Source organism: Sciurus carolinensis, chromosome 18, assembly GCF_902686445.1.
Source record: "Sciurus carolinensis chromosome 18, mSciCar1.2, whole genome shotgun sequence".
Lineage (NCBI taxonomy): Eukaryota > Metazoa > Chordata > Mammalia > Rodentia > Sciuridae > Sciurus > Sciurus carolinensis.
This window is the reverse complement of record NC_062230.1, coordinates 38,366,301-38,388,865: the sequence shown is the minus strand read 5'-3', so window position 1 is coordinate 38,388,865 and position 22,565 is coordinate 38,366,301. Positions and strand designations below refer to the sequence as shown.

Here is a 22,565-nt window from a genome sequence, read left to right as displayed (position 1 = left end):
GAGGTCAGATTGTAGTCCACTGTCTTTGAAGCAGAAATCAGGTTGTTTCTCGTTTGGAGTTTAGTATCACGGTGCACACAATTCACTGTTACCCAGCACCTGAGATTCATGAGGTGCTTGGATGCCTGCTCTCCCCGAGCCACGTTCCCAGGGTGGCTCTGTGCAGGAGACTAGGCCTTTCATCTCTTTGTGTTTCCACTCCAACTTGGAATTCAAATTATTTCAATGTCTGGGGACAGCCCTCATCTCAGATATCCTGTCTTCCTACCCAAACTATTAAAATATCCCAGAAATTATACTTTGTGATCCAATTCATCTTTCCCTCCTGGAAGGGGCACAAAGATATTTTATTTTTTTGTCAAATTCCTTTTGGTATTACAGTCAACTCAGTAGATCACAAGATTGTCAGATAATTTTATATTATTTGCAAAATGTAGACATGGCAACAGAAGGTACTGAATAGTTCTTGCCCATCCAGTTCAAACATCTAAAACTAGAACAAGAAATGTTCTTTCAGGGTGCGAAAAAACCCTCATAAGGCAATTTATCATAGAATCACTGTCACTAAAACTGGAAGTGTGTGAAATGGTGAACTCAGCCACTGTATCCTCTGATGGAGAGAAAGACAATACACATAATCCGAAGTGGCAGAAGAATACAACGCATTGTTTCTGTGGGACTTTGAGACTTATTTCTCTACTCAAATGCAGCTCAGTCTGAAGCCTGGAGGAGATCATTTCTCCCCACACAATAAGACCACATTTGGAAAGTCACATTTTCATATTCCTCCCTCTCGTGCTCAGTAAGTCTGTGAGCTGACAGCTCCTCTGACAGACACTGCAAAGCATTCGCCCAAGAGAAGGGCTGCCTCTAGAGTGGGCAGGCATGCAGGAAAGCTCAGTACACTGCCCTACACATGCAGAAAGAACACAGGAGAGGGCGTCCAAGACCGCCATCCCCAGGGCTCTCACCCAGGGCTGGCTCTGTCTCCCCAGGGAACCCTCGGCAATATCTGGAGACATTTCTGGTTGGTATAACTGGAGGAAGAGGATGTTTCTGGCATCCAGGAGGCAGAGGCCAGAGATGGTGCTAGCCATCTGACAATGACAGGACAGCCCCATGATATAGGATTATCAGGACCCAATGTCAACAGTGCGAAAGCCAAAAAAGTGCATTAAATTAACAAAACACACAGGGAGGATAATATGCAAGCACTGTCAATAACCCTGAACACAAGGATACCAGAAGTAACTAGATGACAGGCACAACAGCTTCCAACACGGTAGGATAACCCAGACACTGCAGCAGATGGCTACATTATGAAGACCGTTAAGCTCAAAGACCAACAGCTAGCTTTCAAATCTGCTAATGAATGTGGATAAGTAGGAACATACCAGCTTAAAGCAGGTAAGATAGGCTATCATCCTGACTACCAACGTTTTGTTACCTAAGAGCCAAATGGTGAAATAAAACTGTTATAAATGTCTCGCTCTCTTTTGAAAATAGAAACAGCAAATATTTAAACTGTAAAAATAAACAGAAGGTACCAGTGGGTACTGAATTCAAAGTGAAAAATGAGAAATAGCTCATAAATGAAAATGACTTCATATGCCCAAGGTCAAGTGTGTCAGTTCCTGGTAGTTCATTATGATAGAATGTCAGCCCAGAAGTAGGCGCTTCTAGACTGCCACCAGGAGATCTCTCCTCCTACAATGAAATGCCATAATGTTCTCAGCATGTACTCTCTTCAATGAGCCACACTGCAAGATTCACCCACACTGACAAAATTTAAGATAATCACAAAATTTCGAGAGTCACAGGAGTATTTGAGAAAGTCGTCTCTGAAATAAAATAGAAATCAGCTCTTTGAGCAAAATGCAAGGAAATTACCTCTACTGTCATTTATCAGTAGCTTTTAGAAATCCCCAAAGACACCACAGGTCGCAGAAAAAGATAATAACTAATAACTCAGGTGAAAAGCATCTTTATGCAGAAAGGAAACAGAGGTGCACAAAATGTCAAAAAGCAAGGATATTAAAAATGCAAAATGCGACTAACTTTATACTGTCTTAAAATCATGAAAACCAGATCGAAAGGCATTGAGTCCTCTGCCACAGGTTGATCATTATTTCACGAGTTCTACTGCAGAATTAATATAAAGATTTAGAAGAAGGAAAACAAAACTAACCTTAAGGTTATCAAAGGTTTTGACAGTCTGCGCCAAGTCACTGGCACTCCCTGACGATGCTGTCCCCTGTCCCCTAGGGCCTGAGGACACCCGTGAGCCGTCAAGGACCTCAAAGCCAGAAAGCAAGGCCTCTGCACAGCTGCAGTGAGACTCCTTGGCTCTCTGACCCGATATCAGGTATGTCTTCAAACCTATGATGGATAAAAATTACAATCAGCACAGGTTGAATCCACGGTTGATTGAAACGCAGCTTGATCTTGCTCTCTGTAGAGAACACGCTCCTGAAAGGTGGAAGTAAAGTGAAAATGTGAGTAGGTCATTTATTAGGACTGCCTTGCAAGTTCTTCTCAGACAGATGTAGCCCCAGGGAGCCCGCCAGCCTCCAAGGAAAACCGTTTACACGTGTTCGGTGTTCTTGGGATAATGGCTGCACGTTTCTACCTTGGGGGGCTGGAGTGAGCATGAGGAATTCCTCCACGGAGGGGGTCACGCGGTTTCCTTGTGAAGGCGGCCAAGTAGACCACTGGCTCTGCACACCACTTGGGTTGGTAAACACCCATTCCTGCCATCTGTAAGGGGCTGTCCCCAGGCCAGGGCAACCTCAGACCCAGGGACAATCCTTCATGCAGGCAACTACTTGTCTGCTCCCTGTGCAACCCCAGCACTGCAAGAGAAAGTGCAGACAGCTGTGCCCAGAGGCCGGTGGCACCTGGAGCAGAGGAGGCTGAGGAGCCCTGGGCCGGAGCACAGCAAGGCGTCTGTCCGCCAGGTGGAGTGCACCTCCACAGGGAGCGGCAGCTGCCTGTCTCTGTCACCATGAGCCCACGCCAGCCTCATTGCACACATTCCTAAGGTTTGTCGTCACTTGGTAATTGTGATACCAGGTTGTGCTCATTCACCAAACATTTATTAAGCACTTCCTGTTTACCACATGCTGTAGAGGGTGTGATGAGGATGGGAGTGGACATGGCAGCCATGCCTGTGCCCTGTGTAGAGCCCGTCACCTGGTGAGGGGCTCGGACAACAAGCAGATGTGAGTGTGGCGGGTTGCTGAGGCACAGCTGAGGGCGCTGGGGGACATGGGGTCCTCTGGGAAGCATGAAAGAGTAGCACTCTGCACGGACTCAGGAAGGAAGTGGCCTAAATGTGCCCCTTCTAAAATTTGGGGGTTGCCAATGTGAGAGTATTAAGAGGTGGGCCTGCAAGAGGCAGTGAAGCCACCAGGGCCCTCCCGCATGAAAGGGACCAAGGCCCATCAGCTGCACTTAGCCAGCTCACCCTTCCGCCTTCCACCCTGCAAGGACACAAAGTTCCTCCCCTCGGAGGATGCAGCCCTCACTAGACAAGCGACCCGATCTTAGACTTGCCAGCCTTCCAGGACTGTGAGACACAAACCTCTGCTCTTCAGAAATGACTCGGGCTGTGGTATTCTGTTACAGTAGCACGGACGTAGACAGAAGGGCTCCAGAATGAAGCATCCTCTAAGCGAGGCTGGCCCAGGGCCAGGCAGCACCACCAGGCCGCAGGTGTTACTACAACAGTCATGGAGTTTCCCTCAACAAAGGAGTTGTGGCAGGCACTGTTGAGGGGTGGTGCTAACCTAGGTGTGGCTGGGAAGAGAGTGCGTGAGAACAGCCAGAGGGCTGTCTGTGCAGCGTGCCTGTAGGACATTCTCAGGAGTCTGCATCCGGGAATGAATAGTGAACAGGGACAAGACTAAGGAAGAGCCAGGGAGCTGGTGAAGATGCCAGCCAAGGGGTGGGAAGGGAGCTGGGGGACATGGAAGTCAGGAGGTGATGGTAGAAAGGGGAACCTACTCACAAGTCTGTGGGGACAGGCAATGCTTCTGTTCTAAGTAGCTGCCGCAATGGACAGGGCCTGGCTTCTAGAGAGGAGTCCAGGAGTTGGGCTTGGGCTCTCAGGCTCAATCACCTTCTCTGTATGGCCTAAGTAAGGCACTTCATCCCTCTGCAACTTGGTTCCCCGTCCCTAAGATGAACTAAGAGCAGGATTCCCCCACAGGGCTGCTGTGAGGTTCAAACAGTTCATTCTCTCTGTCTCACACACACACACAGACACACACACACACACACACACAGACACACAGACACACACACACACACAGACACACACACACAAGCACACACGCACTCACACACACATACAGCCTCTCCAGCAGGGTCTGGCACATGGCACACACTCAATAGCATTAGTGGTTGCTATCAACATGGTGGGGTTGTTGTTTTTGTTTGTTTACTGGGGATCGAACTCAGGGGCACTAACCACTGAGTCACATCCCTAACCCTATTTTGTATTTTATTTAGAGACAGGGTCTGAGTTGCTTAGTGTCTTGCTTTTGCTGAGGTTGGCTTTGAACTTGTGATCTTCCTGCCTCAGCCCCCCGAGCCACTGGGATTACAGGCATGTGCCACTGCACCAAGCTCAACATGGTAGTTAACTGGCTTATCACCAGGAATCTTTCTCATGCTCCTTCTATGTATAAAATCAAGTACAGAACTGTTAAATCAATAATGGCTCCAAATTTGTTTCTAACTTGGATTATTTTCCTTTAGGGAGCTCTAACTTACCAACTAGTTGCGACAACACAAAACTGCTAGTATTACAAAGGTCAAACGTAGGGGTTCACAGTAAGAAAGTTTGGTGGGTAGATTAAATCTTTTTATTATGCTTCAATATGGAAAGCTAAATTTAAAGTGAAGCTGTGCCCACACTGGAGGGATACCAGCACCATGCAGCAATGTAGGGCTTAGCTGCTTGCTGGGACATACCTTGAGAAATGTGTCAGGACCCTGTACCTGAGCTCAAGTCTAGCCAAAGCCTTAAGTCGTGAAAGTTAGTGATTTAATGAGTAACCACACACATGGGACCCAGGGTCCAGGTTCACAAGAATGGTTTTTCTGAAGAGAAGCTCAAAATAAGACAGTAAAATTATTTTGTTAAATGCAGCATATGCAGGAGAATAATTAATAAAATTTCTTATATCCTTTCCTGGTAATTGATTTTCATCTCACCAACACTTATGGTTTTTATTAGCTTGATTTTACACAGGCTGCAGAGAGGGTCGGTGCTTCCTAGAGTGTTCCTGTCTGGGGAGGGATGTGCCTACGGTGGCGTGTTGAGACTGACGTGACCACATCCTTGACCCTCTTATGTACAATCAGCCCACTTTATCCATAGATTCTGTACTCATAGCTTCAATCAATTGTGGATCGGAAACATTTGGGGGAAAACACTGCATCCTAAAGAACAGACTTTTCCCTTGTCTCTATTCCCAAAACAGTGTAACAAACACGTAGACAGCATTTACATTCTATTAAGTATTACAAGTAACCTAAACATACTTTAAACTATACTAGAGAATTGCACAGGTTATATGAAAATATTATACTTTTTTTTACATAAGGGACTTGAACATCCTCAGATTTTGATGTCCACAGGGAGTCCTAGAAATAATCCCCCACTGCTACTGAGGGACAGCTGTGTTGTATTAATTCTTTGAGGACAAAAACTATGCCTTGTGGGTACCAGTGATTAACTTTTGTGAGCTAAGTGAATTTTTGAGAGTGCCAAAGTCCATTTTGGAAAAGAAAAATAATTCTGGCCTCCTTTGTCCTGGTCTTTTTTCTGTGGGACTCTTGCTTTGGAGCGAGAAATTCTCAATCATCAAGAATCAAGGGCCTGACTGTCAAGGCAATAGGAAGAGAAGAACTAGCAAACAAAGACTGTTTTAAGGCACAACTAGTGTCCAGAAGCTGTCATCGCTAATGACTTACAATCAACATAAGAATGCCAATCAGTTTGGGCTGGTTCCTAAACATTCTACAAATATCTTCTCATTTTGCATCATATATTTCCTCACCACTAGGTCTGAAATGGCCAAGTAGCATGAAAATTATTTAAACTAAATGCAATCAGTCAACAAGGACAATTAAATATTAAAAGCACTTTTAACCTACCAAATACCCAGGGCCTACAAAGTTTTATGTATGATATTTTACAATTATCTATTGTTCTGCTTGAAAAAAGCAAAAGTTTTGGTGAAAAAAATTTTTTTCATTAAAATACTGTGGATGGGTAGAAACCCTCCCACTCCTGAAGCACAGATTATCACAAAGACCAGTTTGTCCTGGTTGGTACAATATTTGGTGATAAATCACAGGTTTGGACAGCAAATGGCTACTGGTAAAATTTAACCTCTTTATAAAAAATGACTCCCAAATAATAAAATGGGAGGCAGATTTACTCAAGAAGGTCAAAGAAACAAAGGGAGGACAGCAGCCCTGTTTAACCTGACTTAAGACTTCAGCTGAATGAAGTTTGTAGAAAACTTTCTCTCCCCCTCCCCCAACAACGGGTACTTTCTACATCCAGTTTCCCCTTCTCTTCTGGTCATTGATAAGTACGTAGCCATCATGGCCAAAGGCAGGTGACTGGGCAGCCACTTGGTGACCATGCTGCGCAACCCCCTCCGGAGGCCTACAGTTGGTGTCACACTGCTGCCAGAGTTCAGAGGCCACGCCTCCCACCTCTGAACCTGGAGCTGCCCTTTAATACCACTCGAGGCCCAGAACCCAGGGCTCTGAGGATCATGTGTGGCACACCAAAAACTGCCTGTCGGCTGCTATTCTGTTTGTTTTCTCATTCACTCCTTCACGTACCCAACAAATTAAATCTGCATTTAGTCCTTACTGAGGTTTGGACATGACCAGGGACAAAAAGTGCTCCGGCTATAAAAAGAGAGTCAGGTGAAAACTTCTACTTCAATGCTCTTTGAAAAGGAAATACTTCTAATCCACTTCACAGGGCTGCTGAGCCTTGGGTGGGTACAGGTGCAGGGGTGAGATGAAACGCACTTCTCCTGAGCAAGTCTCTAGCAGTGCTCGGGAGCAGGTGGGTTAACTGGGTGAGGGGCACAAGTAACTAACAAGACAGCTGCCCATCAGCGGAGACAGGGAAGATGGCAGGAGGAGGAAAGCACACAATCCCAGGCATGACTGACAGCCTATTCAGAAGAGACCAAAGCATTTGTACAACAAACTGCAGACAACAAAAGGGAAATGAAGGTCCAGGATGGCCATGGGGTGCTGGGTGCACCAGTGCATGAGGGACCAGAAGAGGTGTGAGTGGGAGGCACAGAAGGTGAGAGAGACAGGCAGTCACACAGCACGTGGTGACTCTGAATGCAGAAGAGGGGCCAGATCACCTGGGATATCAGAGGTCCCGCTCTTTTCCCAGAGAACTAAGAAGTGACAGTTAATTTGCAAGCTAAGAGGTGCAGATTTTAGTAGAGAATAGACACAATGGAAAACAGATTCTAAAAAGAAAAGAAATGGAAAACTACATTTAAAATCTGAGTATAGATGGCAGCTAATTGGAAAAATCAAAATAAGAGAATATGTCAAAAACAGAAATAAAACTGTATGTTGCTCACTGAAAGATGCTAGTCACAAAAGACCAAATACCATGCACTTCCACTGGTGTGGTGTCCAGAAGAGGGGCACCTCTGGAGACAGAAAGCAAACTGGCATTTGCCAAGGGTCTAGCAGGGGGAGGAGCAACTACTGCTGATGGGCACAGGGTTACTTTTTGGGGTGATGAACACATAAAATCAGATTGTGATGATGATTTCACAACTTGAATATGCTCAAAACCATTCAATCAAATTGCACACTTTACAGGTGTGAATTGCATAGTATGTGAATTATCCCTCAATAAAACTATTTAAAAAATTTTTTTGTGGTACTAGGGATTAAAAAACTTTTTTTTAAAGAAAAGAAAGCAAGCTACGTGAACTTCAACAAGATGCAACTGTTTTAAGATTTCAAAAAGAAATAAAATAAAGCCAGGAAGAAATCCACACTCTTGAGAATTCAATTTAAAGGGATGGGTGGGGGCAGGTAGAAGAAAAATATGGGTTTAGAAATAATGTGGCAGAGCTAGAATGGAAAACCATATAAATAAGAAATAAGGCTAAAGCACCTTGAAGAACTAAAAACTGCACATGGCAAGATTTCAGAAGTCTGGGAGAAATTAAATAAAACAAAATTTAACCTTCACAAGATAGTCCCAAGTATCACCAAAGCTGCAGCTCTTGCTTTTGCAGCATCGTCCCAAATGGTGGGGCCTTCACCCCAGCTGGCATGTCATCCGCTTACATGTCAGCCCACAGCATGTGTGCACTGCTGGACTCACTGCCTTCTGGCCACACAGGCAGAAGGGCAGGCTGTCCTCATGGTGAGGGCGCCTCTGGGAGTGTGGTCACGCAAAGACACGTTCTGCTGACCCGCCTGCAGCCATGGCCCCAAGGGGCACCTGGGCTGGGAGGAACAGCGTACAGACCTCAAGCCCCTTTCCTGTGGGCTTCAGATTATGCAGAGGAAAAGACAAGTTACTGAAGGTTCTTGGTTAACCTCCACAGGAGGAGCTTCGCCAGGCCTCTGCCACCTGCTACTTCGTGGAAATGTTTGCCACAGCTTCTGGTTTCCTCCCAGATCGCACGCCCAGCACAGGTACCTGGTTGCTGTGAATTCTGCACTTCTCAAATTACCATTTTCAGCTTGCATTCAGGTTTTCTTTCCCTTGGTGAGTGTCTTGTGTATTTTCTGAAGGCAACTGAGGCAGTTTCTCAGAAGGCATTTTCTTGTTCAAGGGGCATGTGGCAGATTTGCTTCAGCCCCCTAAATGAAAAACACAAAACTTTTTTCTTCTTATATACCTCCAAGGTCTCCAATTTCATCTCACCACCAGTGGTAGTTTTTCTTTTATAGCCCTTTTCAGGGGAATCAAAGCAGTGTTTGTGAGGTGATTTTGCAATAACCTCCAAAGTTGTTCTGTGTTGGGCAAGAAATTGAGAGCAGGGCCACTCCACCTCCGGGGAGGTCTGAGCTGGGGATGCACTCCCACTCTGCACAGCTTGGAACCTCCATGTAAGCCTCAAGGAAGTCACAACTCTGCTGCAGGCTCAGGCAGGAGCAAAACAAAAAGTGAAAGCAAGGTGGTGAGTGGAGGGTGGCCTGGCACAAGAGGAGAGGACTGGGGACAGGTCGCAGGGCACAGAGACATGCAGCGACCCGGCTTACAAAAATCAGTGACCTGGAGCTGCCATCCATGGCCCTCACTCATACAAAGAGGTTGGAGGAGTTCTCGGAGGTTCACCAATCACGTGGTAGAAAGCTAAGCTCTGCTCCAGGACATGGAAGAATTGCTAATATTAAAGCAGAGATGGAGGTGGGCCAAAGTCCAAGAAGGAAGGTTCCAGAAGCACGAGAAGAGGTGCTGGGCACAAGACAGCTGAGTACTCAGAGAAGAGACATGACGACAAGCTAGCACCATGGTATTCTGAACAACACTGGACTGTACTAAAAACACACAGATACGACATGTCATAGGATAACAGGATTATGGAATATTCATTTTCTATATCATGAAATATTTTTCTTACTTATATTGTGTTAGAGCATGAAAATTTGAATTTATTACAAAATATATTTTAGACATGGAAATATGTCAGGGAAAATACACTGAAGCCTGGTGGTCCCAATGATCTGGGAACAGAATGCCACCCTCGGTTCAAGCCTCAAGGCACTGTGGGCTTCCCTCTGCACATGGGCAATGCCAACCAAAGTGCAGCACCAACGTGTCCTTGTATCACTTCACAAGTAGTGTGAAGGTGCCCTTTTTGGCTTATATTTACATGTGTGAGTCATGTTCATTTATTTTCAATATTAAGAAGTTTCCCCTCGAATATTCTACAATTTACAAAAGAAAAACTGAAAGCATTAAATTAGCACCACCTATAAAGTCTGTGCTCTATTAAAAATAAATACAATAAACAGGGTAAAATATATTTAATACAGAAATACCATTAATTCAAAGATACACCATAAATATAAATTAAGGAAAGAAATGCAACTTGAGATAAGTTTTTTTAAAATACCAGGAGAGAAGCAAGAATGAGAGTAATGTTACTGGAAAAAAAAAGTTAAATAACTCAAACTTGGAGAACATGGAGGGCCAGATGAGGCACCACAAATCATGTTAAAATGTTAAAAAAAAATCAAAATTGGGAAATAAATAAAAAGAATATGATTCTAAGTGAACTAGGCTAAGAGGTGACAACTCCATTAACCCCAGTGTAGACAATTCTCAAGACTGCTCTCTATGCAGACCATGGTGCCTGCTCTTGCCATAATGAAGAAATGGAGTTGCAGTCACAGGATAAACCAAGACCAGGTTGGCTCGTGGACATGAGTCAGGGGTGGCCCAGGCAGATCAGGGGCCTGTAATACAGTTGATAAAAGGAGCCCCAATACTTCAGCCAGATGGAACTGGGTTCAGAGAACTGTGAGGTGGGACCAGAGGAAGAACTGCCAGAGGGGCTCAGAAGACTGGGGAGGCTTCTGGTCAAGGCCCTAGAAGCTCCTACAAGTGATGAGCTGACAGGAGTGGGATGCTGGGCAGGATGAAGCATCTGTGACAGATGTGCCCTGTGGCCATGTGCCTCAGGAGCCTCCCGCATGTGTGGCTACTGGGCATTTGAAAGGAGGCTAGTATGAACAAGGAACTCAATTTGTGTTTCTTTTTATGGGGAGGGGGGCAGTTACTGGGGATTGAACTCAGGGGCACTTGAATACTGAGCCACATCCACAGCCCTATTTCATATTTTATTTAGAGACAGGGTCTCACTGAGTTGTTTAGTGCTTCGCTTTTGCTGAGGCTGGCTTTGAACCCGTGATCCTCCTGCCTCAGTCTCCCAGAGGCTGAGATTAGAGGTGTGAGCCACCATGCTGAGCTTGAATTTGTGTTTCTTAATTATAATTTAAATGTAAGTAGCTACACGTGGTTGGCATCACCATATTGAACGTCACAAAGAAGACCCACATCCCTCCTTACTGGTGGAAAGGGATGAACTGCAAACGGAAAGCTCTTTCTTATTCTCATCAAATAGACATGGCCTGAAAAAGATACCCAAAGAAGAATGAGCAGGATAATAAGGCAAACTGAGTGTGAAATCAAGAAATATCAGTTCTCACTTATTATAGATGACATTCAGTATGGATGATAAGGGAAAATTGCCCTATACCCTAGTAGCAGAAAGAGCCAACTCAAAATCAGAAGAGCAACAGATACATACTCAATCAAAGAAAATGACAGTTGATCTCTAGGAATAAGGAAATGAGAGCTTGGAAACATTTGAATATTTTCCAAAAACCTTAAAATGGGATGCAAATGGACTAAAAAAAAATCTAATTCAGTCTCATTTTTTGATCTACTTGACATATATAATTCTCCAAAATGTTTTTGATGTGAATATTTATAATATATACCATATTTTCCTCTTTTTATGTACTTTAAATTTTACTACATGATTCTTAAAAACAGGTCATAAATCAGTTACCCCACCTCTCTTTCAGATCCACTGCTAGTGACACATGTATTGTAACACCCCACTGTACAAACAGCCATTCCAGGGACTCTCTGATGCCATGGGGCCTGAATGTTAAGTAGGCTATAGCCACAGTGCTAACAGGACTGGGCAGAAGCAGCCAGGCTGGGGGCAGGTGTTCCAGAAAAGGTTTGCTCTGTGGTCCCCTAGTGCTAAGGCCTTGGTCCCAGGCAAATTCATGAAGCCGAAAGAATCCAACCCAGGTCACCTCAGCCAACCTCTGGTGTCTACTTGCTCTCTCCGGGGCCCCTGCCCTCCTCCAACCTACTGTGTGATCCTCCAGCAGCAGACCATCAGGCCCAGAACCGAGCAAACAATGCACAATTCCTGGCTCTGAGAGACTTGCATGAACACAGAAAGCAAGTTCCTGTTGCCACCTCCACCTGGTCCAAGAAATCACCCTCTGCAGCTGGCTGACTGGCACATTGTGCCTTCCTGACATGAATGCGGGTGACAATGCCTGGTGCATCCAGTCACGGGCCAGAAATCCCCAGATCACTGATAGAGCTCACAGCCTCTGCAGGGCACTGCTAAGAGGGGCCTCCACACTGAGAAGTAGCTTCCACCGTAACATCTACCAGGTGCTCTGGATTCTTCAAATTCCCTTACGGACACCTTCTGGGAACCAGGTGGAAAGACACTATTTCTCAGCCCTAGCAGACCCCACATCCCCTTTCATTCATTTCTTACACCTTTATCGTGTGCTCATTCCCTTCTTGAAATAAAACTAAGATTCCTGGTTAACATAACCTCTAGTCACTGAGACCATCAAAAGCATCTCTAGATTTCCAGAACACTCTCTGAGAAGCACTTGTCAGTTGCCTTTGGACATATGATGGGTACTCCATGAAGGTAGGTGGCACCAGAGCTGCAGGCTCTAAAGTGCCCATAGGACCCACAGCTCTCTGCACCCTTCTCCCTGCCAAGATAGGAGGAACTGCAGGATGTTCTGGACTAAGCATTCCTCAGTTGTGTGTGTGTGGAAACGTGTACATAACATATGTTTAAGAAAGTGTCTGTGCATGTGCACACATCTGTGTGCAGGTATCTCTGCAGCAACTTAAAAAGGAGAGCATTTCTTAACGTCTATCTTGCTCATTCTTTCGGTAAATAATAAGCTCCTGGAAGGTGTCAAGAATGGGGCAGGCCAGCTGTTAAGTCCCAACGACAGCAATGCCTCTCACCAACTGCACCTCAACAACTCAGTCCCTACAGAACAAGCTGAAGACCTAGCACAAAGGACTTTCAGATATGTAAAGAATCAAAAGCACATCTCTTCCACCATGTGCCTGCAAGCAGCCTGAAAACAAAGGACAAATAAAACAAAGTACCAACAGTACATTATTTCTCTGGAAACAGATAGACTTTCCTCCCATAGTAAATAAAAGGAAGTTGCTGACTGGTTCTGAGTGCCCACTATGGGCCAGGCCAGGCTCCAGTAATAAAACTGTGAGCATGAGATGTTTCATCCCCATCTCCATGGAACCAGTAGGAGGGAAGACCATAAACAAGTCCACAAGTCACCAAAATCAGAGGCACCAAGAAAACAAAAGCTCTCTGTGATAGGAAACAGCAAGTGAGCAGAGCACTGCTGGCACTGGAGTCAGAGGAGCTCTCAGGAAGAGATGTGAGGTGGAGAGCAGGAGAGGAGCCCACAGGGAGGCCTGGGAAGACACGCTGGTCGCTGGCGGGAAAGATCTGGAGATGGCCAGGGCCTGGAAGAAAGTTGGAGGCCCCTGTCCTCGAGGTCCATGGGAGGGGAGGAAGTGCTGGGTGAGGATCAAATGCTGGGCCGGTCCCTGGGAGCCATCGAGGGGCGCCTGAGTTATGCACGAAGGCTGTATAGGCCTCTACAGAGATTTAACTAAGGGCGCACAATCCAATTTTGGTTTTTTCCATTTTAATTTGTTTTAAACATCTCATATGAACTAATTTTAGGCATAGAAATCAGATGTAAATATACCATATAGAGTTTCCTTACATCCCTCACCCTATTTCTCCTGCGTGAATCTTATTGTACACTATCAAAAGCAGGAAATTAACAGTGGAACAAGATTATTAACTGGACTATGGACTGTATTTGGAATTTCACTAACTTTCTGCCCCAGCATCTATCCAAGAACCCATGATTCTGGTAGTTTCAGTTTTGTTGTTGTTGTTTGCAGTACTAGAGATTAAACCCAGGGAAGCTCTACCACTGAGCTATACCCCCAGCCCCTTGTATTTACTATTTTGAGACAGGTCTTGGTGAGTTGCCTAGGCTGGCCTTGAACTTGCCATCCTCCCATCTTTGCCTCCTGAGTAGCCGGGATTAAGGCTCCTGTGCCTGGCTGGTTGCTCTTTTTACTAGCTACTCAAGCTAAGGATGGCCAATGACTTTGGAGGTAAGTGCAGTAGTGGGGGTTCATGGCAAGATTGTTGCTATGGTGGCAGCAAAGCAAAGGCGAAGGGGCCTGGCCCAGTATCGCTGCAGGACATAAGCAGGCAGATCTCTACAGCTCTTGTCTTAAAGTGTCAGGGACCAAGAAGTTCTCATTCTGAGAACATTCTGACCTTTACAATAAGCAGCAGCGCCCCTCTCCCCCCTCCTGGCTGATAATTCTGACAGTATGGCGCCTATGGTGCCGTCCCTGCTTCTCTTCCGGGACTTCACCTTCCCGCCGTTGCGAACCTCACCTTCCCGCCGGCGCGAACTTGCAGCCTATCAGGAGCCCAATAGAAGAACACAGCCAACCAGGCTGCACCTCGTCATACCCCTCATTCCCTGAGCATATAAATACCCCTGTGTGAACAATAAAAATTTGCAGCTTGATCAGAATTCCTGTCTTGCTGCCTCTCCCTGCGTCTCTTGTCCCTTCATTCCTTCTCTCTTAGGTTTGCCGTTCCGCGTTGATGTCCCGCGGGTCGGGACATTAAAGCCAAGGCAAAACAGAATATGGGGAACAGAAACAGGGACACTCCCAGGTTTTGTCTTCAGTACATGGATGGAGGATGCTACATTTACTGAGATGAGTCAGACCACCGGAGTTAAGTGATTTGGGTATAAAATCAGAAACTCAGTTCTGGATGCCTTGAGTTGAGGATACCAATTACATACTCAAGTGAACGTATTCAGGAGGTGGCCACCTCATCAATATAACAGGGGAGATCTAGGCAAGAGGTGGGATGTCCATCCTACCCCCACAGAGAATAAGAGAGAGGCCTGAGGAAGTGTGACATTCAGAAATAGCAATGAGGGCAGATCCAGCAGTGGGCCTGAGGAGGGTCATGAGGGGTCAGGGGACAGGCAGAAGCACAGGATTCGGGGCAGCCAGGAGAAGGGAAAACGTCGAGAAGGGAACTGATGACTGCGTGGAATGCTGATGAGGACATACTAGGCAGCCTTAGAAATACGCCTAGACACCAGGAAGGCCATCAGAGACTGTGCTGGGCAGTGAAAGGTGCAGGCCACACAGGGCAGGCAGCAGTGTGAGGGTAAGTGGGGAAAACCGGTGCCACAGGCCCTTCGGAGTGTAGCTGTGAAGTGCAGCAGTGGGACAGGGCGGGTGGCAGCGGCAAGGATCTGCATAGGGCTAGGGAGCTGGTGGGTGTTAGGGGCTGATGGAGGTCCAGGAGGGGAGAGATTAAAGATGCAGGAAGGAGGAGGCATCTAGAGACAAGGTTACTGGAAAGGAACAGAAAAGAGAACCTATAACGCAGAGAAGGGACTGGACCTCACTGTCCTTCTATCACAAAGGGAAGAAGAAAGCAAATGCAGACAGACGCACCCATTGTAGGCTTTCAGGGAGAGGGAGTGCGTTGGTTTGGTGGAGTGGGGATAGGAAGTGGAACCACCGAGGCACGGCTGTGGCACAGGTGACATGGGGTTCAGACGGGCATAGATGCTCTCGAGAGAACGACTAAAGGTTTTCCCAGATGGTCACAGTACCAGCTGGACAGGTGACAATGGAAGCCAGCTCTTTCAAAAGAGTACAGAGAAGATGGAGAAGCAGCAATGACAGAAGTGAGGCACTTTACTGAGTGACTACACAAACGGATGGATGGGTGAGCCCAAGCACTGAGAACAATTTAAGAACTGAGCTCATTTTGAAGGTCAAGGGAAAGAAGACAAGAGAGTGGAGCAATGTGCCATAGATAAAGTGTATAAAGAACTCCTATAGTGCACTGATAAAAAGAAAACTCAATTTTTTAAAAAGGCAAAAAGGATCTGAATTGACATTTCTCCAAAGAAGATATAAAAATGGACAATGAGTACACTATGCTATGTGCATATATGAATATATCACAATCAATCGCACTTTCATGTATGATTATTATAATGTACCAATTAAAACTAAATACATAAATAAGGAAGACCAGTTGAGTAGAAGAAGGGGATCAGAGAGAGGAAGGAGGGGAGGGGGAAAGGAAGCACTGGGGACTAAATGGAGCAAATTATGTTGTATGCATTTTTTAATATATCACAACGAAGTCCACTATTGTGTATGACTATAATGCACTGATAAAAACTTTAAAAAGTAGCCTTCATCTCGGGGTTGATACCTGTTGTTCCCTTTGTTGCCAACTCCAATATATGCATGAAAAAATGCCCCATGTCAGTTCTTTAGGAAATGCAAATTAAAACCACAAAGACATGACACTATACAACTTTAGTGTTATCGAATGGGAAATATCAAAGCTGATGAGGGTGTGGAGCAGCAAGAACTCATCATACACTGCCGGTGGAAGTACCCTCAAAATGGAAGGACTAGCGTGGAAAATCTTCAACAGTCACTTAGATTCACTTTCAACCATACCTGAAGGAAGGAAACCTGGCCTTCACACAGAGCACTACACATGCATGTCGACAGCATCTCCATTCAGAATTTCCAAACCCTGGCAACAAACTGCAAAGTCTTCAATGGGACACATTGTGGTCCATGTACTCAGCCTGCAAAGAATGAGCTACAGACAGACGCAGTTCCTGGGATGCACAGCAAAGGACCTCGCTAAGTGAAGGAAGTCAGTCCAGAGGCCCGAAATGGTTCTCACCCAATGACAGGCTCTACAGGCTGCTGCCAAGGTTAGGGTGGGGCCCAGAGGTGGGTCAACACATAGAGAAAAGACTTCGGAGGTGGGGGGTTGATGGAACTGCTTGGAATCCTGATTTTATTGGTGGCTACAGAATCTATATGTGTTAAAATCTATGAGACTGAATACCATGAGAAAAAAGTCATTTTACAAAAGATAATTAACAAAATTATAAATTATGCAAGCACTGCCAAATGATCTTGTAATTCCAACCCAAGTCTCTACTCATGAGAAATTAAAACATCTTTCCAAATGAAGATTTGTACACAATGTTCAGAGCAGCTTTGTTTCAGTCAAGATGTGGAAACAACCCAAATGTACAGCAGCTGGTGAACGGGTAAACAAACTGTGGTATATCCATATCCTGGAACTAACCTCATAAAAAGGAACCAAATGCTCGATCCATTCTACAGTATAGATGGACCTCAAGCACAATGCTAAGTGGAAGAAGTCAGATGCAAAAGACCACACATTGCATCACTCCAGTTATCTGAAATGTCTAGAAAAGGAAAATCTATAGAAAAAGTAAGCTCATGGATTGGGCTGGGAGCATGTATCCCTTGACAAAGAGCTGGGCACCTGGCGGGTGATGGCAAGGTTCCAAAACTGGATGACAGTTTGCATTTAGGGTATACAAATTATACCTTAAGAAACTGTTAAGGAATTGTGCTCAGATAATTAGATTTCCCTACCAAAAGAAAAAAGAAAAAAACAAAAACTTGACCCCTCCCCTCCTCACAGTGCACACAAAAAAATCAATTTCACATGGATTACAGACATAAATGTGAAATGCCAAACAAAAGAATATTTAGGAAATAATGTAAAAGTTTTTGACCTCAGAGATAAGAGGAATAGAACACAAGACGTACCAGACTAACGAAGGACAAGATTAACAAACCTCTTACTAGGTTGTGCCATATGCCAATTGCCAACATTTGGCCACTTAGATCCACAAAAACAAGAGTTTCATAGTAAAAAGGCAAGTCCAGAATGGGAGGAAGTATTTGCTTCACATATAAGTGACAAAGGGCTAGTAGTCCAAATACAAAGAACTCCTTAAAATCAGTAAGGAAACAAACAAACAAACAAACAAAAACATGCCTCTTGGTGGAAAAATGCACAAGAAACTCAAACAGGCACTTCACCAAAGAGAAAACCAGACAGCCAGTGGACGTTGTGAAAGGCATCTGACCAGAGACATGCAGGCCAAAGGGGTATTGCAAATTAGAACCTCCAAAACCAGCTACCACTGCCCACCAGAGAGGCCAAGGTTAGCTGAGGAGAACTGGGAGGGTGCAGAGCAACAGGGGCTCTCAAGTCTCAGGGCGGGCAAATAAATGGGTGGCAATAGGAAACAGCCTGCAACTATTAGAACTGAAGACACTCGTACTCCACGGCCAGTGACTCTTTTTCTAGCCATTTGTTCAGTCAGTGGCAATACAGCACGTGTGACCAGGCTAATGTGCATCAACATTCACAGGAACTCTGCAAAAACCAAAGACGGAAACAATCCAAGTGGAAGGGGTGGTCGCCGTGTGACACAAAGAACACATCGCCATGGTGAAAATGAATGAACTGCAACCACAAGCAACAGGAACAAATCTCCCCAACAGAACTCAAAAGGCAGGAGAAGCCACAGAATACACATCAGATTCAATTCACATGGATCCAAAAATAAGAGTAAAAATAAGAATAAAAATAAGAGTAAAAGCCACATGTGGTTCCAAAAGTCAGGACAGCAGTTCCCTTGAGGAGGAGGAAGGAGGGGGCACTGGAATACACACACAGGGTCCTTCCAGGATGTTCTAGTTTATCTTGGTGATGATTATGGATGCGATGTTCATTTTCGGATAATTCTTCAAACTGTTCATTTGTTGCTCATTAATTGTTAAGTATGCACATCATACTTGAGTGCAAAAATTTATTTTAAAAAACAGGCATCCAAACGCTTCAAAAATGCCAACATCATTTAAAAAAATTAAAAATAAGAGGCTGGGGCACTGTTTTAGATCAAAGGACTAAATAGATAGCATTATTATAATAGCATTATTATATAATCTAATAATAGATTAACCCTGACTGGATCCTGGGTGAAAGTAACAGGAGCTGTAAAGTAACCATTGGACAATGGAGAATTGGAACATGAGCTATAATTTGAAGAGTATTTTGTCAATGTTAATTTTCTCAAGTGTGATAATTTGTTTAGTCTATACAGGAGAATGGCCTTGTTCTTAGAAGATAGACACTGAGGAATTTAAGGGTACAGGGCCACAACTCCTACAGCTTACTCTGCAGTGGCCCAATGGCTCAGTAAAGTACAAAGAGGAGAGAGAAAGCCAGGCATGCTGGCCTGCATCCGTAGCCCTGAGGCAGGGGGACCACCTGAGCTCTGGGGTTGGATGCTAGCCTGGGCAGCCCAGTGAGACCAATGTTAAAAAAAAAAAAAAATGGATTAAACAGATATACATGCACATATGTTTATATATGAAAACACATATGAAGGATATATGGACATATACATATGTATGTGTGCAAAACTGTACATTTAGAGAAAGTGCACAAACTTAGCAAAATGTTAACAATTAGTAAATAGAGGTAAAGTGGCATACTAGTGATCACTATATTATTCTCTCAACTTTTACGTAGGTTTGAAATTTGTCAAATAAGTGGGGGTGGGGGGGAGCAAAAGCAAACTGAAGAGTAACCCCAAGCAGAGTAACCCCAAGCAGAGTCACCCAAGCCACTTGCTCGGAGTTGCACGCTTGGCCAAGAAACCAGAAAGAAGAGCAAGGGAATGACTTCCTGTAACAGCAAGGCAAGACCAGGTCACCTTTGGCAAGGAGGGGACAATAGTGGGTGTCTGGGAACAGGTGGCTGCTTTCTTTGACAACCTGGCTTGCAGGCACAGAATGGTCACTTTTCAAAAATCAGACTACATATTATTTCATGCGGTCTTCCATATCTGTGATATATTTCACTATTTTTTAAAAGAGGTTTTACAAAAACACAGACTGAGCAAGCAGAGTTGCCTGCCAGAGCATGAGAAGCAAGTCAGCATCTGACTCCAGAGGAGAGAGCAGCTCAATCTATCAGCTCCAGGCCACCAGAGGCGTGGCCACCCCTGCACCCCCACCTGCTGACAATCACATCAGTGCTACTGCCACTGAGCAGCAGGCACTCTCGCTGTTTGGCTGCTGTGAAAACACACCTAACTTGCATTTCAGATTGATATATTAAAGGTGCTGCAAGGTGGTGGCGCTTTGTGAAACAAAGTTGTTTTCTAGGAAGTTATTTTGGTATAAACACTTATAAACACTTACATAATCACATATAAACACTTAACAAAAAAATATTCAAAACTTCCATAGGGTTTGATCCTTAATTCTTTTCTCTTGCTATTGCTATGAAGATAACAGAGATCAAAATACTTAATATTTACAGCTAATCCCAATTGAGCTGGTTAGCAGATTCATTTACTATAGAACTAAACATGCCAGATTCCAAGCTGAAGACAAGTTCTCTCCATGTCCAGAATGGAGAGATCCCTGACACCCTCTCACTGAAGTCACCTTGGCGGGCTGACATTAGGATCAGTGTTAAACATCAGTTCCTGGACTTTAGAGCCAAACTGCTGTGTTTAGATCCCAGTCCTCCACAGATGGCCTATGTGACCTGAAGTAGTTACTTAACCTCTCTGCCTCAGTCTCCTAGTTGGCAGGACATGACAGCACTACTTCTATAGGGCAATGGAGGACTGAATGAGTAAATATTCATGAAGTGCTCAGAACTGTGCCTGGCACATATTAGCACCGCCTCAGGACTATTCAAAAATATTATTACTTGGTGATCAGCTTGGCTGAAGACAGAGAAGTCATTTGTCACAGATGCAGATGGGAGGAATAACCTGATTGGTGATGTCAACGGAGTTTCAGGACTGACAGCTGCTGACGCCAGCAAGGTGAGCCAGCAGATCAGAGTGATGCACAACCGTCACAAACCCTCCTGTGGCCACGCACTGAGTCTGAGGGTCTGCTGCTGGGCTCCAACCTTTGAGACCCTGTGCCAACCATCTCTGGTAGCTCAGGCTACATAAGAGGTTCCAATTTAGCCAAGATGAAGGAGTAGGACTTCAGCACAGTTCACCCTGTCAAGCTGGCATCTGCATATACAATAAAGTGAACAGTAACCGGTTCCACCTGACACAGGGTTACTATCACAACCAGCTAACACTCTCATCAAAAGAGGACCCAAATCTTTTTATGTCCATTTCACCTGGCCATTCCCAGCAGCCACCCTGTGGAATGAGGGGGTGACCGAGGGAAGCTAGGACACGTGGCTGGAGAGCAGACGAGGCCCTGAGCTGTAACTGCTATCAATCCTGCAGCAGGCTTGTGTGCCGTGCTTCTGCTGGCCTCCACTATCCAGAGAAGACAGAAGCACAGAAGCACTCACCAGCACACCAGGTGCCAGGAAGCACGGTGATTTATTCCAGGAAAGAGACATCTGGCACATCGGCAGCAACTGCAGACACCACCCGGTTGGGTTCAGGATAGCCCAGTGTCATTCTCCAAGGCAGACGATGGCTGAGCACAGGTGTGGCAGGAACCACCACCCTTGCATCTCGCATCTTTTCATGCGCTTCCCGGTAGTACTGACTCTGCCATCCTAGAAATATGGTGATGCTTTGGCTGTTTGGGCAGGCAGAGGCAGTGCCAGTGGCTTCCACTTGGCCTTTCCATAATGGCCCTCCACCCCAGGGAACCAAGGTCGGAATTTTGCCAGTAGCTCAGTATGTACACTTCAATTATGCCTTCCAGAACTGGAGAACAGGATAGCTTGGTACACTGTAGTAATTATTTAACATATACTTTGCAATAATATATGGGTATTAAAAATCAGTAATTATTCTGAAGTTGATGAATGTTAGTGTAAATGTAGTTGACGTGCTGAGTGATTATGCTCACTCAAAAGTCAGTCACACTCGTTCATTACACAAAAACAACAGCATATGTGCACACACACCCCCTGTGCCCTGCATAGCCTGCCTAGGTGCCACACTCCATCACAGGCAGGAGGACCGGGAGAAACCCTTGCATCTCTCTCCCTTCCCAAGGAGACTCACTTTTCCTGGTTTCCTCTGATGTGGTTTCATGACTGCATCACTAGATTCCCAACTTCCCAGGTCTTGGGCTTAAAGATTCCAAGTGACTGTGGCTTGCTAAAGACATGTCGGTTGCTCATAATTCATGCCTCCAGGATTGGAGCCGCAGGGGACAGAAGGGCCTCCTGTCACTCAAAACCTACAGGCTGCTTTTCAGGCTCCTGTGGCCTTATGAGCTTGGGACGTGGTCCAGGAGCTGGTGTCTCTCATGCTCGTGTCATAAACCCTGGTCCCTTTCGACTCCTTTAGGAACTCACATACATACAACTTCACACCCTTAGGAGGGCTGGAGGGCTGTGCCTAATGCTCTTGTTGACCTCAGCCATGTGGACCAGCTGTCTCTGAGGAGAGACCTGTACTATTCAAGATCAGGGAGAAGTACTGGACACAGCAGCACGGAGGTGAGGCCTCAACTGGTACTAGGAAGGAGACAGCCAGGGACAGCTGATACTCACTTCTGAAACTCATGTGACTGTATAGTCTTCCAAGGACGAAGCTCTCAGTTTCCTCTGGGAAAGGAGGGACAGCACAGTTCTTATCCCTAGAAACCTGTTCTCCTCTGGGGCCCATCATGGCTCCCCCATCATCTAAACCAAAACCTGCAGTCACTTCCCTCCCTTTCTTATCCCAGTCACTGAGCCTGCATGTCTCCCTGCTGAACCCACAACTTCTCTCCACAC

At 45.4% G+C, this 22,565-nt stretch overlaps 1 protein-coding gene across 1 annotated transcript in view; it reads right to left on the bottom strand.

Annotated features, from left to right (window-relative positions):
• Adcy9 (adenylate cyclase 9) overlaps window positions 1–22,565 on the bottom strand; it is a 112,021-nt gene that overhangs the window by 34,574 nt on the left and 54,882 nt on the right. The window contains 1 exon segment of the mRNA XM_047533198.1: window positions 2,189–2,379. Coding sequence (XP_047389154.1) covers window positions 2,189–2,379 — 191 coding nt within the window.